The sequence below is a fragment of the Suncus etruscus genome, chromosome 1, assembly GCF_024139225.1.
Source record: "Suncus etruscus isolate mSunEtr1 chromosome 1, mSunEtr1.pri.cur, whole genome shotgun sequence".
Lineage (NCBI taxonomy): Eukaryota > Metazoa > Chordata > Mammalia > Eulipotyphla > Soricidae > Suncus > Suncus etruscus.
Window position 1 is genome coordinate 181,521,089 of NC_064848.1, and position 22,218 is coordinate 181,543,306.

General features: G+C 39.4%; 1 protein-coding gene across 2 annotated transcripts in view; it reads left to right on the top strand.

The window, feature by feature from the left end:
* The window catches only part of CA10 (carbonic anhydrase 10), a 550,141-nt gene that overhangs the window by 510,579 nt on the left and 17,344 nt on the right, over positions 1-22,218 (top strand). For both annotated transcript variants that reach the window (XM_049771020.1, XM_049771018.1), the window contains 2 exons: positions 11,049-11,144; positions 16,461-16,533. In XM_049771020.1, coding sequence (XP_049626977.1) covers positions 11,049-11,144; positions 16,461-16,533 — 169 coding nt within the window. The remainder of the gene's footprint in view (positions 1-11,048; positions 11,145-16,460; positions 16,534-22,218) is intronic.

The window sequence follows — 22,218 nt, forward strand, 5'->3', positions numbered from 1 at the left end:
AGGGGATTAAACCTGGGTGGGCCACATGCTAGGCAAATCTCATATCTGCTGTACAATCTCTTTGGTCCTCAATTGCTTATCTTGCAAATCCAGTTGTTCTCCAGCTAGAAAATTGTGAACAACTATCTTGGATCTGTGCTCACCTCAAATCAATGACTGTCTCAACTTCTGAAAGTGTACATCCTTCTTTTAATAAAATACAGGATATTGTTAATAATAAATAGCTCCTTCTACATCCAAAAAGCCACAAATCACATTTATATGTGTCATCCATTATAGTTTCTCAGAGCAGACAATGGGAAATGGTAATATCTGATGGGATTGCTAAAACATGGTTTACAGTAGATTAAAAAAAGAGAGAGAGAGAGAGAGTCCTGAAAGCCACCTACTGCTAGAGATAGGGTAGTTCCATCACCTGCAACACAGAATTTTATAGCTCTTAGGACTCACTCTTATTTCCAGTAAAGTCACAAGCTCTTTTTCAATTAAAAAAAAACTCATTCTAAATCATAATTACAGATTCTTCCATTCCTGTTGTTTATTTTCCACTTTGGATAGCTTTGACATAAAATTTGTCAGCACATGTAAGGCGTTCGATGCTTTGAAATTCATACACATTATAAAGAGGTCATCATAGTCAAGCTACATAATAGACTGTGGCTTCTACATGGTTAAGTTTTTATATGCATATATGTGTAAAGAGGATCTAATTTAAGATATTTTCTCATAAGGAACCAGTATACAATGGCATGTACTTATATATTATTATATAAAGTTATCTTTCATCACCATGTTATACATAACTGAAATTTGGGAACTTTGGCCAATAATTTATTTCTCCCTTACCCAGTCCCTAAAGACGACCATTCTATTTTTTTTTATATTTTATTTAAACACCTTGATTACATACATGAATGTGTTTGGGTTTCAGTCATATAAAGAACACCACCCATCACCAGTGCAACATTCCCATCACCAATGTCCCAAATCTCCCTCCTCCCCACCCGACCCCCACCTGTACTCTAGATAGGCTTTCCATTTCCCTCATATATTCTCACTATTAGGACAGTTCAAAATGTAGTTATTTCTCTAACTAAATTCATCACTCTTTGTGGTGAGCTTCCTGAGGTGAGCTGTAACTTCCAGCTCTTTTCTCTTTTGTGTCTGCAAAAGAGACGACCATTCTAGACTCTGATTCTCCGAGTTTGACTTTCATGTATTTTAACTGAGATTATGCAGTATTTGTCTTTCTGTGTCCGATTTTCTTCACTTTGCATAATGTCCTTCTGGTTCCTTCATGATGTGGTAAATGGCAGGATTTATTTTTAACACTAAATAATAATATATTGTGTATGAATATATGCCACATTTTTATACGTTCATCCATCTGTAGAGCTAAAAGTTTCCATATATTCACCATTGTTAAATAATGCTGCATTGAACATAGGGTAAGATAATGTTTTAAAGTTCACATTTCACTTCCTTGAATATATACCCGGACTTGGGATTGCTTCAATTTTATTATCATGGAATTTCTATTTTTACTACTCTAAATGACCGCCCTACTGCTTTTGTTTGTTTTTTATTTTGAGCCAATTCCAGAAATGCTCAGGGGTTACTCCTGAATCTACACTAAGGGATTATTTACTCCTAGAGGACTTGGGGCTCCATATGGGATGCTGAAAATTAACCCAGGTTAGCCTCTTACAAGGCAAGTGCCCTTGCTCTAACTCTCCAGCCTTCACCCTACTGTTTTTCTTAATATTATGCTAATTTACACTTCAATCAACAGTGTAAAAGTGTAATATTTATCTATATCTTCATCAATACTTATTCCATTTCATTATTTTGATAAGACATTCTAATGAGTGTGAGATGGAATTTCATGGTGGTTTGGGCATTCATTTTTCTGATGCTTAGTTATTTTTATTTGATTTACTATTAAGTTGCATGAGTTCTTTGTGTATGTTGACTATTAGCACCTAATTAAATATATAGTTTGCAAATATTTTCTATAGGAATTATTTTCCTTCACTGGATTATTTCCTTTGCAAACAGGTGCTTAGTTGAATAAAATATAATTTATCTATTTTGTTTTCATTGTTTAGACTTTGGGTGTCATAATCCAAATATTAATGTCAAGAAGCTTTCCACAATATTTTTTCTAGTAGTTTTACAGTTTCATGTCTTACAAATAAGTCTTTAATTCATTTTGAGTTGAGTATCCACACTACAAGAAAAGGCCTGAAGTTTACTTTTCCACATGTAAATATTGTTTTCCGAATATCAGTTTTTGAAGATCCTTTCCCCATTATGTATACTGTTGCCCTTCTCAGCAATCAGTTCACCATAGCTATGTGGATTTATTTTGTGTTCTCTATTCCAGTCCATTGGTCCTTATGTCTGCGTGTATGCCAGGAACATATTGCTTTTATTACTATCACTTTAAAAAATGTATTTAAAACCCGCTCCCCACCCCCATAAGGTGATACTTTCAATTTATTGTTCTTTTTTCTTGAACATCATTGTTTTGGCTGATGGAACATTTTTAATTCCACATCAATTTTATTTTTTCCATTTCTGGAAAGAATGTCAGTAGAATTTAATAGGGATTACATTGAATCTGTGTGTTATATCTTTGCCAACATTGAATTCTTAGGTCATTTTTGAGTAATAATATGGGCACTGTGACAAATCTTACAAGCCTTGAAGTTAGGATATCTTCCTATTTATCTGTTTCTTTGATAATTTTCTTTGCCCATGCATTATGGTTTGTGATATAAAAGACTTTCACTATTGTGTTTAATTTTATTTCTAAGTATTTCATTATTTTTCATTTTTCAGTAGTGAACATTCTTTTTTTATTTCCTCCTTTTCTGAGAAAGACATGTGGAAGCCAGAGAATAGTACAGGGGTTAAGGTTTGCCCTGTATGTGATAAACCCTGGTTCAATCACCAATATTACTTTTTCCCCAGAGTAGCCCCTAAGCACTATGGGTGTGTCCTAGGTCCCCCAAATCCTGTGTGTTTTTCCATCTGTAAATTTGTAATTGTAATTGGATTTTGTATAACATTTGCTCCCAGCTCCACCCTATAAAAGTGATTTTCAATTCGAAGGCCAACTCTAACCCTTCAGACATGTGTGCTAAGTGTGAAATGAGTGAGCAGGAGCTAGATACCCCATGACTGACAGAATCAGTGCATTCTTCACTTACCATCTTCCTTGGGCTTGTAGTCTGAAAAAAATACTGGTTTGAGATAGAGCAATATATATAAAACATGTGATACACTGTTTATATCAGCAATGAATGCATGTTGAATGCTATGCCATGTTATACACCTTAGCACTTTACAAGTATCCTTTATTTCAAGGTATTTAGATACAATATCTTTCAATCAATCTGGTTATAGCATTGCTGACAGAGACTTAGAGAAGGCACAGAAACTTATGAAAGTCATACAGAAAGTTATGGGTTTGGGAAGATCTTGAACTCTTCAGTATTTATCCCTTCTTTGATATTATAAATGAGATTTTGTTCTTAATTTCCTTTTCTGATAATTCACTTTTATCATACTGAAATTCCATCAATTTTTGTATGTTAATTTGTGACTGAATTCATTTATTACTTAGATAAAAACTATCAATTTTTGATGTTGATATGTATACTATAGGTTAATTGAATTAATAAATTCTGTTTTTTTCATCATTGGCAGTGAATTTTTAGTGTATTCTGCATATATGCTTATTTCATCTGCAAATAAATATAATTTCACTTCTTGATTTCTGATTTGGATGCCTTTTATTTCTTTTGCTTGTCTAGTTCATCTGGCTGGGGCTTCAAGTACTTTGTTAAAATGAAGTAGCAAAAATAAGCATCCTTAACTGGTATTAGGATGTTAGAGGAAAAAATTCTATTTTCCTCTATTCACTATTAAATTAAATGTAAGCTTTTAATACATAGCCCTGAATGTGTGTGAGTAAGTTATTTATATGCCTCCTTTGTAGGGTTTATATCATGACTAATGAATGTTGTCAAAATCTTTTTCTGAATTTATTGAAATGCTCAGGTAATAGTTACTTTTTCTCTGGTTATCATATCAGTTGTTTTGTATATGTTGAAACATCCTTGTGTCCCAGCAATAAATTTCATATAAGTCATAGTGTACAAGTTATTTAATTTTTTATTGTATTTGGTTTGCTAGATTTTTTTCAAGGTTTTTAATATCTATATTCTCTAGGGACATTGGTTTACATTTCTGAAAAAAATCTTTGATTTTGTTATCAGAGTGATGCTGACCATAAAATAAGTTTGGAAATGTCTCTTTTGTTTTGTTTGTGATTATTAATTCTTCTTTGAATGATATGTAATATTCACCTGCAAAGCCTTCTGAGCCAAGGCATTCCTTTGTCATAAGTTTTTGATTACTATTTCAATCTCCTTTTTGTATTGATTATTTTAAACTTTCTACTTCTGTTTGATTTTATCTCGGGGGGTTATATATCCAGTAATTTTTTAATAAAATCTTTATTTAAGCACCCTGATTATAAGCATGATTGTAGTTGGATTTTAGTCATAAACAGAGCACCCCTCTTCACCAGTGCAACATTCCCATCACCAATGCCCCCCATTTCTCTCCTCCCACACCCCCTGCCTGTATTCAAGACAGGCATTTTACTTCTCTCACGCATTGACATTGTCATCCTAGTTGTTAGTGTAGTTATTTCCCTAACTGCACTCACCACTCTTTGTAGTGAGCTTCACATTGAGAGCCATTTCTTTTGGCCCTCACCTTTATTGTCTCTGGGCATTATTGCCATAATGTTTTTATTTTTTCTTAAAACCTATAAGTGATGGGGCCATAGTGGTGGCACAACAGTAAAACACTTGCCTTGCATGTGGCTCACCTAGGACTGTGTTTTGATCTCCTGGCATCCTACATGGGCTCCCAAGCCTGGAGTGATTTCTGAGCACATAGCCAGGAATAACCCCTGAGCATCACAAGGTGTGACCCAAAAACAAAAAACAGAAACAAAAAACTCACAGATGAGTGAAAATATTCTATGTCTATCTTTCTCCCTCTGACTTATTTCACTCAGCATAATAGATTCCATGTACATCCATGTATAGGAAAATTTTATGACTTCATCTCTCTTGACAGCTGCATAATATTTCATTGTGTATATGTACCACAATTTCTTTAGCCATTCATCTGTTGAAGGGCATCTTAGTTGTTTCCAGAGTCTGGCTATTGTAAATGGCAATGCAATGAATATAGGTATGCAGAAGGCATTTTTGTATTGTGCTTTTGTGTTCCTAGGATATCCCTAGGAGTGGTATAGCTGGATCATATGGGAGCTCAAATTCCATTCTTTTGAGGAAATTCCATATTGTTTTCCATTAAGGCTGGACTTGAAGGCATTCCCACCAGCAGTGAATAAGAGTTTCTTTCTCTCCACATCCCTTCCAGCATTGATTGTTCTTGTTCTTTGTGATATATGCCAATGTCTTATCAATTATCAATTGATTTTTGATTAACAATTAATTTTTGATAAGGGGGAAAGAAATCCAAAATGGAACAAGGAAAGCCTTTAAACAAGTGGTGTTGGCATAACTGGTTAGCCACTTTCAAAAAAGCAAATTCAGATCCACATCTAACACCATGCACAAACGTAAAATCCAAATGGATGAAAGACCTTGATATTAGGCCTGAAACCATAAGATATATAGAACTTGTAGGTAAAGTCTCCATGACATTGAGACTAAAGGAAACAACACTCGCCAAACAAGTGGAAGCAGAGATGGGAATATATTAAGCTGAGAAGCTTCTGCTCCTCAAAGGAAATATTACCTAGGATTACATAGAATGGGAGAAACTATTAACACAATACCCATCAGATACAGGACTAATATTGAAAATATACAAGGTGCTGACAGAACTTAACAAGAAAAAAATCTAATCCCATCAAAAAATAGGGAGAAGAAATGAACAGAAACTTCCACAAAGAAGAAATATAAATGGCCAAAAGGCAAATGAGAAAATGCTCCACATCACTACTCATCAGAGAGATGCAAATTAAAACAACTATGAGTTACTATCTCACACTATATATTCATTCATTTCTTTATGCTTTAAAGTTTAAATTAAAGTTTTCAAATATCTAATTTTAAAATTCTACAAATGTATGTGTATATAATATATAAGCACAAAAATATCTGAAAATATCTGCTGAAATGTTAATGTGCTGTTTCTTTTTTTATTAATTGCTTTATATAAACACCATGATTGCAAAATTGTCCATTGTTGGGTTTTAGTCATAAAATTACACCATCCTTCCCATGACTTATGTTTTCCTCTCATCCCCATCCCCACCATAGCTGTCTCTATGGCAGGCAATTTGCTTCTCTCTTTCTCTTTCTTTTATGACACTGTGGTTTGCACTATTATTAATGGAGAGGTGTCTTACATGTCACTCTCTCCCCTTTCATCCTGGGTTCTTGTCCAGAGTGATCAGTTCCAACTATCATTGTCATAGTAGAAGCTTCTTTATTCTAACTACACTCACTGCTCTTCATGGCAAGCTTCCAACACTGGGCTGGACCTCCTGACTTTTATTTCTCTTGTCTATTGTCTCTGGATATGATTACCATAGTGTCTCTTGCTTTTCTTATATCTCACAAATGAGAGAGATTATTCTATGTCTCTCCCCTTCTCTCTTGCTCATTTCACTCAGCATAATAATCTCCATATCCATCCATGTATAAGAACATTTATTACTTCATTTTTTCTAATGGCTGCATCCCACAGTGGTCCTCAAACTACAGCCTGTAGGCCACATATTGTATTTGTTCCCATGTAGTTTCTTCAATTCAAATAAGATATATGCAGTGTGCATAGGAATTTGTTCATAGTTTTTGTTTTTACTATAATCCGGCCCTCCAATGGTCTGAGGGATAGTGAACTAGTCCCGTTTAAAAAGTTTGAGGACCTCTGCTGCATAGTATTTCATTGTGTAGGTATATCAGTCTCTTTAGCCACTCATCTGTTGCATAACTTTGTTTCCAGATTCTGGCTTTGCTAATAGAGCTGAACATAGGAATGCAGAGGGCATTTTTGAAGACTATTCAATTTGTTTTCCAAAAAGACTGAGTCAGTCTGCATTCCCTCCCATCAACAATGAATAAGAGTCCCCTTCTACCTGCATCCACACCAGCACTGGTTGTTCTTGTTCTTTGTGATGTATGCCAGTCTCTGTGGTGTGAGGTAGTACCTCACTGTTGTTTTGATTTGTGTCTCCCTCATTAATAATACGGATTAATAATTAATTATGAATAACATTAATAACTTTTTTGCATGTATCTTTTGACCATCTGTATTTCTTCTTTAAGGAAATGTCTGTTCATTTATTTTTTCCTTTTTTTATGAGGTTTAAATGTTTCTATTTTTTCTTGAAAAGTTCCATCAATGCCTTGTATATCCTAGATATTAACCACTTACCTGATAGGTATTGGATGAGTAGTTTCTCCCGTTACATGGATAACCTTTGTATCCTAATCACTATTTCCTCATCACTATCTAATCACTAATTCCCTTTGAAGTACAGTAGCTTCTAAGTTTAATGAAGTCCCATTTGTTTATCTTTGCTTCCACTTGTTTGACCAGTAGTATTTCATCCTTGAAGATTGAAGCTTCAATGTCATGAAGTGTCTGCCTACATTTTCCTTTATGTACCTTATGGTTTCAGGTCTAATATCAAGGTCTTTAATCCATTTTGATTTGACCTTTGTGCATGGTATTATGGAGAGGTCTGAGTTCTTTTATTTTTCTTTTTTCTGAATTTATCCCAGCACCACTTATCCCAGTTATCCCAGCACCACTTGTTGAAGAGGTTTTCCTTGCTCCACTTTTTATTTATTGTCCACTTATCAAAAATTAATTTATCCTAGACCTTGTGTTCATCTCTGGATATTCAATTCTATTCCATTGGTCTGAGTGTCTGTCTTTATTCCCATATTATACAATTTTAATGACTACTGCTTTATAGTACAATTTAAAGTGATGATTTCCATCTTATTTTTTTTTACCAAGAATTGGTTTATATTCATGGTTGTTTATTTATCCATATAAATTTTAGGAGCATCTGATCCACTTCTTTGACAAATGTCAAATGACATGTGTATTACTACAGGGATTGCATTAAATCTATACAATATTTTGGGAAATATTGTCATTTTAATGATGTTAATCCACCCAATCCATGTGTAGGGTATATATTTTTATTTTTCCATGTCCACTTTTATTTCTTAAAGCAGTGTTTTGTAGTTTTCTTTATATGCTCTTTCACCTCAATAGTTAAGTTGACTCCAAAGTACTTGGTTTTCTAAGGCACAATTGTGAATGGGATTGCTACTTTAATATCTCTTTCCTCTCTTTCATGATTTGTATATAGAAAAGTTAAGAGTTTTTGTGTATTAACTTTGTAGGCTGTCACTTTTTTATATATAAAAGTCTATTGTTTCTAGAAACCCTTCTGTGTATCCTTCCTTCAAACCTGAATAAAGGTCTGGCTGGGTAAAGTACTCTTGGCAAAGCATTCACTTTTTTGAGTTTTGTGACTGTATTCCATCAGTCTTTAAGCCTTGAGGGTTGCTTGTGATAAATCCATTGTAAATCTTAACGGTGCTTCCTTATATGTAATTTTTCTTTCTGATTTTGCTGTTTTCAATATTCTATCCTTTCTGTGGTTTTCATCATTGTGACCAAGATGTGCCTTGGGTGCTTTTTGGGGGGGATTTCTTTTAGTTGGTTCTCTTCAGAAATACCAGGATGTAGTTGCATGTACTCTTTAGCTCTGAGAACTTTTCAGCAATTATGTTCTTGACTGTCTATTCTTCATGGGGGTTTTCTTCTTAGGTCTCTGGGACTCTAATAATTTTTTATTTTGCTTTGTTTTTTTGGGGGGGGCCACACCTGGCAGTGTTCAGGGGTTACTCCTGGCTCTCTACTCAGAAATCACTCTTGCCAGGCTCGGTGAACCATATGGGATGCCAGGGATTGAACCCGGGTTCATCCCAGATCAGCAGCATGCAAGACAATCACCCTACTGCTTTGTTATCACTCCAGCCTCAAACTTCAATGATTCGTATGCTTTTCTGTCGAAATTTTCCCGAAGTTCTATTGTCATCTGTTCACTTTCTTTGAGGCTCTATTCCATCCTCTATTGCTATAGAGAAGTGTTGTCTAGCTCATTTTCCAGCTCACTGATTCTATACTCAGCAGCTGTTACTCTGCTGGTGAGGCCTTCCAGTGATTTTTTTTTTATTTCATATACCAAGTTTTTCAGTCCTATTAATTCAGTTTGAAATTTTTTTCATTCCTACTTTCATATCTTCTTGAGTCTTATTTGTGGATCGTTCGGTTTGTTCCATAGTTTCTTTGAGTCTTTGAACATTATCCAAATTTCTTTTATAACATCCTTATCAGAGAGGCTATATAGGTGGCCAGAACTTGTTGGGTCTTCAGAGCTACCATCTTTATTCTCTAAGCCTGGTGATGTTCTGTGTTGTTTCCCATTGTGTCCTTTGCAGTGTGGTATTTTCTACGTGTTATGCTGGGGTTCATTGACTAGAACATATGCATGGCCATAGAGTGGTTCGCATGCCTTGCTAGGTCTCCTAGAATAAACAAAGCATATGCACCTTGCTGCTGCTTGTGAAGGGGCCCAACACACTGATCTGCAGGTTTAGTTGGATTTCCTATATTCAGCATATAGTATTTTTTTTTATATATTGTGTTGGGGCTCATTGGCCGGGAAAAAGCATGGCTGCAGAGCAGAGTGGCCATACTCATCTGATTTTGTCGATTTGAGGCAGTGCTGAGCTCACTTGCACAGCTTCAGTGTGGTGAAGCTGCATTGCTGCTCTGGTTTTGTCCCTTTGAATAGGCCTGAAATGTTAATGGCTCTATTTCTTGGACTATAAAGGGGACGATATTTTGTTTTATTTTTCTACTATTTGTTATAAAAATTATAACAAATGCTTCCATACTGTTTATAGAAACCTATCTTAAATATTGGGAATATGACTTAGTGACAAAGTGCCTTCTTTGTATGTGAGAGGCCCAATTTGAGACCCAATCACCAAAATGGGGGAGGGGACAGTTATTTTAGAACTCCATGCTTGAGGTGAACTCCAAGCAGAAATTAATGGTACAATTTTTCAAAATAAGCAATCAAGTTTTAGTGAGGTAGAACTAAATCGGTGGGGCATTCATTTAAACATATGCTATGTTTTATAATTAAAGGGATTTTAAAAATTAGATTACAAAGAGAAAAATCAAGTTTACTGGAACTCAGATATGGAATTTTTTCCCTCCCACCCACAACAGCCTGTTGTACAAGGGACTCCATCCACAGATAGATAAATTTCATTGCATGAGGACAAAGTTAAGATTTGAATTAGCAGATGACCTATGGAGGTCAACCAGAGTGCATTGGGAGTGTCAGCCATCGATCTCTCAGCACTACTGCATGGAGCAAGCTGGCTGGTCTCCTCTGGACAACCTGGACTGACCCAGGATCTGACAATTCCTTGCTTGCCCGAGCCCAGGAGGAAGATTTACTCAGTGCCAACAGCTGCTGTGGGTACAGCTGTGAGAGCATTTCTCCCCTGCAGTTCAGTTTCCCTTCTAATAAGGGAAATTCACTTTGTATATACTCTGTCTGGGAGAAGTCCTGGGACAGAGCCAGAGCCAGATGGGCTCTGAGCTTATTAAAGGCATGATTGTTAGCAGAAAACATTTGCAAAAATACAGGGGAATTTTTGTATGCTTGTATATGTGTGTGTGTGTGTGTGTGTGCATGTGTGTGTGGCTATATGCCTTTTGCACACACATCTCCCTGAAATTCCTTCAATTTTGAAATCGTTATGCTCATTGTTCTATCATATATTTGACAGTGTTCCCATTCATATGTAGGGCAGATCTGCTCAACCTAACACCGTGTAATGCTGGATCCTTGTTCTTATTTTTTTGTATTCTCCTCCTTCCAGGTGCAGCTCATCCACTATAACCATGAGTTATATACAAATGTTACAGAAGCTGCAAAGAGCCCAAATGGATTGGTGGTAGTTTCTATATTTATAAAAGTAAGTATCTTACATTTCTTCATCCTTTGCCTCTTGTCATTCCCACCCTTATCAGAATTTCAGTCAACAGTCTCTCTTGAATCTTAGCAAATATTTACAGTCTCTGTTAAACCTTGAAATTTTCATGCCCACAAAGAGAGGCAGACTGCTGACTTTTTTGCACTGTGAGTTAGGGGTCAATCAGGGAATGAATTTAGGGACTCGTACATGCAAGATAACTACTGAGCTACATATAGCCCAGCACTCAGACTGCTGACTTTCATATCCAAGATATTTATGAAAATAGTGGCACTTTCAGTGAAATGCAAATATTGAGCTTTATTTCAGAACATCAGGGCAGGAAGTGTCAGGCTGCTCTAGAGAAAAGGAAGATTCCTGGATCAGAGCAGCCTTCAGAAGATTCAGGAGGGAAGAGAAGAGAAGCAGGTGGTTTGCTGGCATCACAAAGAATTTGAAGTCTGTTCATCTGTTGCTCCTTGGCAAAAGAGAATCAAGGGAAACCTGAGATATCCCACCCCTCCAATCTCTACATTTCAAAACAGCTCCCTCCAGTTACTGCATTGAGCATTATATTCTCCTTACGTTGTCCCTCCCTCATTAGAGTTCTCAGAAAAAATGAGAAATCAACAGTGCCAGCTTTGTGGCATTCCAGGAATACTCACATCTCCCTACCCATCAATAGGAATAAATCTGCAACTTAGCCAATTGCCATGTAATGAATAACAAAAAAAAATAATAATTACCTTGAACATTTTGACATGTAGAAAAAAATGGGTCTAAAATTTCCAAAGGATAGTCTTTCCAATTGGGAGAATACCAAAAAAGAAGAAGCCAATAGAGAAGGTGACTATTCCCAAAACTGACCACTACTATGCCTGAGCAAGTTAGACCTTAGCAGAAGAGCCCCAACCAGCCAGAGCCTGGAATCTGCTAAAGAATAAGACAACAAAAATCCAACATTTACTTCTAGAATTTTCCCAGGATACCATTGCTGCTCAGCTGAATGAGCTCAGGGACACCCAAAGAACTCCTCCCTTTCCACCCAATAGCCTCCATTGCAGCAAACTTCTTATTCTAACAGGTTCTTCCTTCAATACCTCATACTGCCTCCAGATGTCCTACATTAGCCCTTTCTGTGGTATGGATAGAGTAGTGACTGATTGCTGATCCTGTCTATTCAGGACTGTCTTTACCAAATAGGAGAGAAGCATGTTCTTCAGCTACCAAGCCTTCTTCACCCGTGATGGGACATGACAAGGGAAATGGTTCCTAGTACAGGTGCTTCTGCTTCCTGAAATCAGCACATTCTATATAATAAGCACTGGCTCCTAGATGCCAGGCACTGATATTTGCACTGTATAAATATTTCCCCATTTAACCTCACAGTAAACAGTCTTGAGGTCCCTGACTCACAAGGAAAGAAATTCAGTGACTCTGGCTCAGCAACCCATGCCAAACAAAACCCTATCTTGACTTTAACAAAATGACGTTATCAACACAGAGCTGGGAGAAAGCTCCAAGAAAACAATATATAAAAACTATCTCAATTGCCCATGCTACCTACCAGTGGGTTGTGAACTTCTGTATCCCTCACTCACCCACTTTTGACACGGATGCCTTCTGATGCCTTATTTCACTACATAATCATTATACCCTGTTTATTTTGTTTTGTTTTGATTGTTTGTTTCAGTAATACCAGTATTACCAGTATCCCTCACTCACCCACTTTTGACACGGATGCCTTCTGATGCCTTATTTCACTACATAATCATTATACCCTGTTTATTTTGTTTTGTTTTGATTGTTTGTTTCAGTAATACCAGTATTATTTTGCTTCGTTGGACCACACCTTGCTGTGCTCAGGTTTTACTCTTAACTCTGCACTCAAAGATCACTCCTGTCTGAGCTCAGGAGATCCTTTGTGGTCCCAGTTCACCTTACCCGATTATCTCTCTGGCCTCCCAGTACAATTTCTTTTAGCTTTACATACTGATTACCCTCTACTTTTTTTACAAAAAAAAAAAATTTCCATATAATCTGCAGTGATTATGCATTGAAATATTAGTAACCAATTGGTGCCCTTCCTCTCTGCCCCCCCAGGCACACTCAATGTTATAAATGTTATAAAACATGCTCCTATGTCACAAGCTGGGTCATGCTTGTCCAGGAGCTCTGTTTCTCTATCCTCCCTTGACTTCCTCAATGACAGGCCTTCCATGAAATCTCCCATGCCAGCGCAGGCTCTCCTTATTGTGTCTAGCCTCAACCTCTGACTCTGCCACACTTTACTCAAAGTGCCTGAGTCAGTGAATGTCATTCTAGCAGTACAAGCACTTTGCAGCTGACAGAGTGATTGATAAGCCAGAAAGGAAGCCACCTCCATGGCCAATGACTGGCAAGTTTCACAACCTCTGTAAAACAGTCAGTTCACAGAGACTAAGGCATTCTTCCCAGAAACACAGCTGCTTCCCTGAGGGTTGTGAGCTATAAGCTATGAAGGGGAATTCATGTCCCATGCCCAGAGGTCAGTGGAAGAATAGTTACGAGTTCTGCATCTCCCTTTTTGGGGGGTTTTTCGCCATCACACAGGTGATGTTCAGGGGTTACTCCTGTCTCTGCATTTAGAAATTATTCCTGGATGTGATTGGGGGACCATATGGGGTGCCAAGGATTGAACCTACGTTGGCTGTGTGCATGGCAAGCACTATACCTGTTCAATTATTTCTCTAGCCCTAGTTCTGCTTCTTCTGGGCCAGTTTAACCCTGTAGGATTGGCCTCTTCTTTCCCTGAGCAAACCTGAGGCTTTCTGGCTAGATCTTGACATAAGCCAGGGCATTTTGTGTCTTTGTCCAACAGAATCAATCCCAGAGGCTCCCTGGTGAGCTCTCTAAGCTGTGACTTGTCATTCACTCATCCCCAAACACAACTAAATGTAGGACATAGGCCAGCCATGTCCTCAGCACTGGCACCCAGAAAAGAAACAAACAAAACCTAGAATCTCTAAAGGCATATAACCTGGGAAGTCCCCATTCCTTATGACCTGGCCTCCTCCCCTCTCCAGCTCCCTGCAGGGTCAGCAGAAACAGAAAAGCCCCACTTCTATGTCAGCTGGAGCCCTAGAGATGTCCTCCAAGCCCAAGGTTGAGCCAGAGAAGGTTGGGGTTATTGCCTAAAGGAAAAGGCTTGTTTATAGTAGGTTTTATTTCTCTCTGCCCCCACATAATCTCCCACCCTTGCCATGACCCTGGGGAACTGGGATTTGGCTGTAATTGCTGCTCAATCACACGCCATTAACTTCCCACTTAAGCTCACTTACACCGCGAACATACTTCATCATCCTCTTACCCCTGCAGCCAGCACTCTAGAACCCACAAATCATCTCTGTGCATTTTGGAAATCTTTCAATTCTTTTTCATAGGTTTGTAGAGTTCTGTTCCCCTGATAGCTCAGCACAGACCCACCAGGTACCAGGAGTCTGAGACAAGAATAAGGGGTGCGGCAGAGCCTGCCTCCAAGATAGTTTTCAACTCTGTTTCCTTGAGACACATCAGCACAGTCAATATCAACTCTCTTTAAATGGCCTCAGAGGACGTCAAAATAGAAGTGGAATTAGGCTTCTGAGGAAGTATTGACTAACACTGGCAGTAATATTGGCTTCGGGGCTCTTCTCGGGAATGGGAACACTTTCATCTCCCCCAAGATGTTGTCATTCACCAAGAGCCCCCAGAGAGTCTCCTCACAACACAAACAGGGAGCTCTGTGGGAAAAGAGACAGACAGGGGAAAATAAACAGTGTGCTAGCTCCAAACTCAGAATTACCTGTTGCTTGTCTAATAATCATCATCATCAGCTGCAATTTTTCCAGCCCTTAGAATAAATCAGATTTAAAATGTTCCTGTGTCACAACATCCGATTAGCAGCTGAGGAGTAAATTACAGAGCAGTGCAGGGCTGAGAGAGGTAGGAGAGAAATGACTAGGTTGAACAATGGCTCCTCAGAAAAGGCTGAGGAAGGAGGTGTTCTTAAGAAAATAGTGCACTCTGTGGTAGCGGGTCATATTACAAGCTACAGGTGGGTTTTATGGTCCTAAGTCTCTTGAAGCATGCCTTGTTTTCCTAAAGAAGGGATGGAGAAATATAAGGCATGGGCATTAAATAGAAACGTCTTCCTGAGAGCTATCATAGCACTGTGAAATTATTTCTAGGACAAGGAAGGAAGGGAAGGAAGGAAGGAAGGAAGGAAGGAAGGAAGGAAGGAAGGAAGGAAGGAAGGAAGGAAGGAAGGAAGGAAGGAAGGAAGGAAGGAAGGAAGGAAGGAAGGGAGGGAGGGAGGGAGGGAGGGAGGGAGGGAGAGGGAGGGAGGGAGGGAGGGAGGAAGAAAGGAAGGAAGGAAGAAGGAAGGAAGGAAGGAAGGAAGAAGGAAGGAAGGAAGGAAGGAAGGAAGGAAGGAGGAAGGAAGGAAGGAAGGAAGGAAGGAAGGAAGGAAGGAAGGAAGGAAAGGAGGGAGGAGGGGGGGAGGGAGGAGGGAGGAGGGAGGAAGGAAGGAAGGAAGGAAGGAAGGAAGGAAGGAAGGAAGGAAGGAAGGAAGGAAGGAAGGAAGGAAGGAAGGAAGGGAGGGAGGAAGAAGGGAGGGAGGATTGTTGACTCAATGCATAGTTTATATTTGAGTCCTGCAATATTGAGCAGTAATTTAAAGCTATATATTCACATATCTTTTTTTTTCATCCTTTTTTTTGTTGTTTTGGGGCCACACCCGGAGACCCTCAGGGTGGAGACTCCTGGCTCTATGTTTAGAAACTACTCCTGGCAGGCTGGGGAACCATCTGGGATTCTGGGAATATAACCCAGGTTAGCTACATGCAAGGCAAATGCCCTACCCACTAAGCTATCTATCTGGCCCCTTCCATCTTATTTTAATCTCTTCTATACTATCATCTTTTACTTCTCTTCTTGCTTACACATTATATACACTCTCTGCTTAGATAACTGTCCCCTTTGTAACAGGTCTCTCCCTGTCTTCTGCTCAAAACCCTCAGGGCCAAATGAGACCTTCATACTGGGGATGGACTACCTCATCCTAACTGTGAGCCTATCATTCATACCACTCTTCACATTAAATTATAATCTTTCCTCCTTTCCTGTCTTCTTTTTCCAGACAGAAATTTCTTGTTCTCTCTATTTGGTATTTTGATTTCCAGCCTTCTTAGTGTTAGGCACGTGGTAGGACTCAGTAAATATAAATGAATACACAAATGCACATAGTGTCTAGCTTCCATTTGTACGTTCAGTCACTAACTATTTTCTTTTCTCCTCCAGGTTTCTGATTCATCAAATCCATTTCTTAATCGAATGCTCAACAGAGATACTATCACAAGAATAACATATAAAAGTAAGTTTGGTTCACTTTTCTATACAGTCACTTCCACAAAGTGAAAGTATAGGCTTGTCTGAAGGCAGAAAGCCAGAACTGAGGATCTCTGAGGGCCCCTTGCAACTTCATGATCCTTTAATTCTATAGAAAGTCACTCTGGAGAGTCAGGGTTGACTAAGAAGCAGGTCATTTCAAACAGAAGTCCCCAGAGTACCTTTGTCATCCACACTTGTCTGCAGCAATCATGATTATTATGGTGATGGTCATCACTAGCCCATGGAGTGGTAATGAGCTAGGGGACATTACTAAGTGACAAAGTCCACCATGTCAGCTGGCTACATTTGGGGTTTTGCCAATGGTGTGATTGCGAAAGTGTTCTCCAAGTAGCTTGGATCCAACTTCAACTCTGACAGACGCCCTCAGCTGGAGGTCTCCCTCTCTGTGTGTCACCAGTTGTCCCTGCTGATAGAGCCAGCTGTCATTCCCATGTGTGACCCACTAATCTAGAGGATTCTCCAGTTTCCTTGGTCTTCCAATATGTTGCACCCCCATAATTCTTACAGCAAAAAGAAAACAGCCTATAGTTGCAGGAAGAGGAAAACAAGGGTCATCCACATTAATCCCAGAAGTTGCAGGATTTGGGAGAAGTTTATGTGAAACAGCAGTGGATAAAATTTATGCAGGATGGGGCAACTTGATCTCATTGGAAATAGATGTGATTTTTGTCCATCAGCAAGGAGCTTCCTCGTTTTGATTCTTACTTCAGATTTCATTTTTCTTTCTTCTAGGATCACACTTAAAAAGATGTTCAGGTATTCCTCCTGGCTGTCTGCTCAGAGATCACTCTTGTCAGGGTTCAGGGGATGCTGGGGATCAATTTCAGGCCATTTTGTACCCATCTCAGTCACCCAGAAAAGTGCCTGATGAAAATCTGCTTTGAGAACCTGCATAGTATAGAACTTAGTCTCATGAGTTCTATATGGCAGTTGTCAAATACTACCTGAGTCCTACTTGATCTGCCCAGTGTGGGGAATGATCCCCACCATTTTTTTTTTCTGGAGCCGAGGAACTCAGGTTGGAGTGAGATACTGCTTTTTTAGAAAGGGATGATTCTCCTTCACATTCTAATCACAGTCCTTTGTTCCTCTTCTGGGAGGGTCCAAATTTCTCTAGGGTTAGCACAGATGACAAAAATAGTCTTATCAGACCTCATTTCCTGGATCTACAAAGCAGACCTGCCTTAATGTTTCTGGGATACTTTAAGGCTAGTAATAGGGTAACTTCTTTTGTTTTGTTTTGATTTGTTTTTGTCTTTTTTTATCCCTTTTTATTATTTTTTGTTATTTTCTTTTTTGGCCACACCTGGTCGTGTTCAGGGGTTATTCCTGGCTCTATGATCAGAAATTACTCCTGGCAGGCTCAGAGGACCATATGGGATGCCAGAGATAGACTCAGGTCAGCTGTTTGCAAAGCAAACACCCTATCTACTGTGTTATCATTCCAGCCCCCCACTGTTTTTTGGGTTTTTTTGTCTGTTTGTTTTGTTTGGGGACAACCCTGGTGATACTTGGGGTTTACTTCTGACTGCACTCAGGAATCATTTCTGGCAGGCTTGGGAACCATATGGGATGCTGGGGATCAAGTCTGGTTTGGTAACATGTAAGGCAAATGCCCTACCTGCTCTGGCCTCAAAGTAACTTCTTCAAATCACGTACTATTGGATCACATCTTGGTTCTATTACATCTTTTATTTTGTTTTGTTTGGGGATTATACCCAGCAATGCTCAGGAGTTCTAGTTCTTCACTGAGAAATTACTTTTGTTAGGATCAAGGACTCATATGAGATGCCAGGGATCACACTTGGGCCAGCCACATGTAAGGCAAGCTCCCAATCCACTGTACTATCACTCTGGTTCCAGTATTATTAGTTCTTGGAAACTCATTGCCAATGCTGCCAGTCTATCTACCTGCTTCAGAATTTTCATCAACAAAATGTTAACAATCCACATGCCCTCCATAGGCCACCCAGCTTTGTCTGCTATATCTGCTTCAGTTATGATGAAGTGATAATGATCTGCCTCAGTAATGATGGGGAAGGCAAGTGAGCAGGCAGGAGGAACAATATGGAGGGCCCCTTCATTGACTCCTTTAATTTATTCATCAGCATCCACCCATGTACTGTCACCATGAAAGACACTGAATAAGGATTCCAGAATACAGATGTGCCACACACCAGCCTGCCACCCCATAACATAAGGGGTCAAGTTCCTCCCTTGGAGTGAAACATTGGAGAGAGGAGGGGCAGTGGTGATGAAGAATGAACCTGGAACACTCAGATAGAGAGGGACCTCATCTCAGGGAATGAATGAAGTTGTTGTCAAACCCCTCACTTCCTCATCAGTGCTCCACAGAGTCCTCATCAAGTGCACACTTCAATGGCTCCACCAGGGAGATGTGTGTGCAAAGATCCCATGTTATAGCTACCCACAAAGATGAAGTCATTTAAGTTTTTAAATGAAAAAAGGCATGAAAATTAAATTAAATGTTTTCAAATAATCTTGGATTTGCAGTTTAGAGACCATGAAAAGCTGTGAAATTACATATTAAGCTCAACATACCACCTAACAGATTGCTAGCCGCAGAGCAGTCTCGATCAGGATTTCTTTCCCTATTCTCCCTGCCCCCAAGCTCTGGTCTTATCAATATTAAGCTATTTATGAAAGATGAAAGCATAGAGTGGGTCTGTGCTACCAGAAGAATGGCCTTCTTCAAGAGCAACTTTTGCTTCTAGTGCAGAAACTAGAACAAGTATCTAGCAACTGGACAACAATATATCATTGATATCAAGAGTGGATGGCCACTTCACGGCTAAGGAAAACTTAAAATTTGTCTAATTGAAAGGAAGTATTCCTGCTGACTGCCACCCCAGCAGGCCCAGGGGAAGTGAGGATACCCTTGGGCAATAATGGAAGGAATAGCAATGTTAAACCCCAAAACTGTCATTCATTTGTTCACCCACTCACTCCACAAAAATTAATTGGATGCCTCCTGGATGCCAAGTGATGGAAAGATCACATAACATGCTTTTTGTCTTTGAGGATCTTGCTCTGGAGTTGGGGAGACAGGCATATTGGAGCTTATTATAAAGACTCGTACAACAAGGGCAACATTAAAAATAGGAACTAAACTCTTTGGGAAACAGAAATGTCAGACAGAAAAATCTGCATGGAATTACATGGTAAATTGTACGATGCAGGTGTCATTTTGTTATAACTGGAAGTTGGTTAATCAAGCACACCAAGTCATAATTTGTTGAGATGGAAGGGAACAAGAAGATTTTTATATATACTGGCTGGCCTAGCAGAGGGCTACAGTTAGGCAAACTACCTAAAACTGTTGGCCCTGGGATCAGGAGTTCCAAGAGCACTTATACAAGAGCATCTGTGGGGCATTTGACTTCTTATCTAATAGGAAATAGACAGTGCAGTGATAGGCATCAATTACAGAAATAACTTTGGAATTACATTATGGTACCATTTTACAGAAATGATGTCAAAGGAGTTACAGTACAGTGAAGATATAAGATAAGGAATTACAGTCATGGTTTCATCAAAGGAAGTTGGACACAATCATTTCCCTGAAATCGGTGGGCTTTTTGCATGTAAAAATTATGAATCACACAATGCAATTTAAACAGGTGCTATAGAGATGAGAACAAAAGTATTGCCAGGGAAGGTAAGATAGGGAGTGGGTGAGACTGACTGGGTATTCCAACCCTGGATACCGGTGTCTCCAAAAGCCTAAAGCTTTCAAAGAACTAGGAAGAGTTTGAAGAACTGTCTGTCTTAGGCTTTTGATGCACTGTCTAATAGTATCCCCAGCAAACATTGACCCTGCCTGAATCAGCAGAGGAAAGAATGGGCCTCTGTGGCAGCAATGACAGTAACAGATGGAGTGGCAGGAAAGAGGGTTTGCAACCAGAACTTGGTCTGGGGAGTTTATACAGAAGACAAATTGAGGAAATGCCTCTTGGCCTCTAAAGATTCATTCCTAGAATAAATAGAAGAAAATAGGAACCCTCCTTTGTCCCTCTTAATCTTGCCTGTCAGGTCCGAGGGGAAAGAAAGGCAACTAAAGAGACCCCATATGGAGAGTGGAAACTGTTTCCAGAACCCTAATCACAGATATTTTGTGCTTTTACTCATTGGGGAATAATGAAAGGTTGCACCTTTATCAAATGCCTAGAGGGAGTAACACTGCAGGGATAATGATGCCCCATGGCAGGAACACTAAGGCAGGAAGGGATTGATTTGTCCAGCAGGAAACTGCTAGCACTCTTCCCTCCAGCTAAACTCCCTGAGGCAGGGAAGGCTGGTCTGGCAGCAAGCAGAAGAGATTCTGGAACAAGAGGCATGCACTAGTGAGTGGGAAGCACTAGCCTGGATGCCTCTGCTGAGGCTCTGGAGGAAGCAGCAGGCTATACTGGTTTCTGTGCACCCCATCTAGTGGAGACCATGCCATCTGCCTAGGGACACTTACCAATGAACCATGCTTCAGTACTTGGAAGTAACGCAAAATTATTTGAGTCTACTACTGTCCTCTGCTATTCAGACACTCCTGCCCTGAACCCTCTCTACTCTGCCAACCAGTCTTTTCTCCCTTTAACCCATACTCCCTTTAGGCCAGCTCACTTACATGCAGCATCCACTCTGCAGGGCTGAGCACCAGGAATAAAAAAATGGACTAGTGGTGCATTTCCACACTCCAGGCCCAGTACTTCCCTGGTGCTGGGAAATTAATCCCAGGTGCAAACAAATCACTTCCTTGGTCACCTAACAATGTGTATGTGTGTAGAGGGGTCATGGTTTCTGAGAGAATGTGCCTTTAGGAGCTCTCTTTGGCAAGCACCCTTTGCTGGTCCTGTGGGTAGCTCTGCTTCTCCCCCTTTCAGGTCTGCAAATATACCTGGGCAGCCTGGTTCAACCTGGCTCCCATTTCTGGTGGGTTGGGGGATGGATCAGTCCTTGTCCAAGGCAAGAGGTTCTCCCTATAGAGATGAGAAATGTATCAAGGTACTTATGGCCTAAGCTTAAATTTCACACTCTTCTGTCCACTTTTCATTGGCAAAGCTACTGAAAGCTACTGCAGTGGCCCAGCCTAACATCAAAATCCTCCCATGGAGTGGGTAGAGAGAGCACAGATTCAAAAGTACCTCCAGCTAGGTAATTTTCTGTATTCTTACATTCCTGTCATGTGTTCCTCCCTATGAAGCATAAGCAGGGTTTGGGACCAAGCCAAACCAAATTATGAAAGGAGAAGATGCATGGACAGCATGACATTAAGATCTTAAAATTAGATGTGAGGCTGATACTTTATTACATAAATCTTGTCATCAAGTTCTTCTCTTGATTGCATCTTTGATTTGTTTGGAAAGCTATCTCTTTGCTTTTTGCCTTATTTACACTTAGAATGAATATGAAGTAGCCATGGAATTTATAGGCATTTTGAAAGTTCAAGCAGATGTAATCCTAAACTCTGGGCAACTCCCAGATAGCCCTTCACATAATATCACTGTTTCTCAAAGGGACACTACTGTTTCAGATGTGCATTAAAACCAGAGAAGGATAGAGATTACTTTAGATGGGACCAGTCTTTCTCTTGCACACCATTGTAATGAGAAATTGTGTGAAGACTGGGTACAGA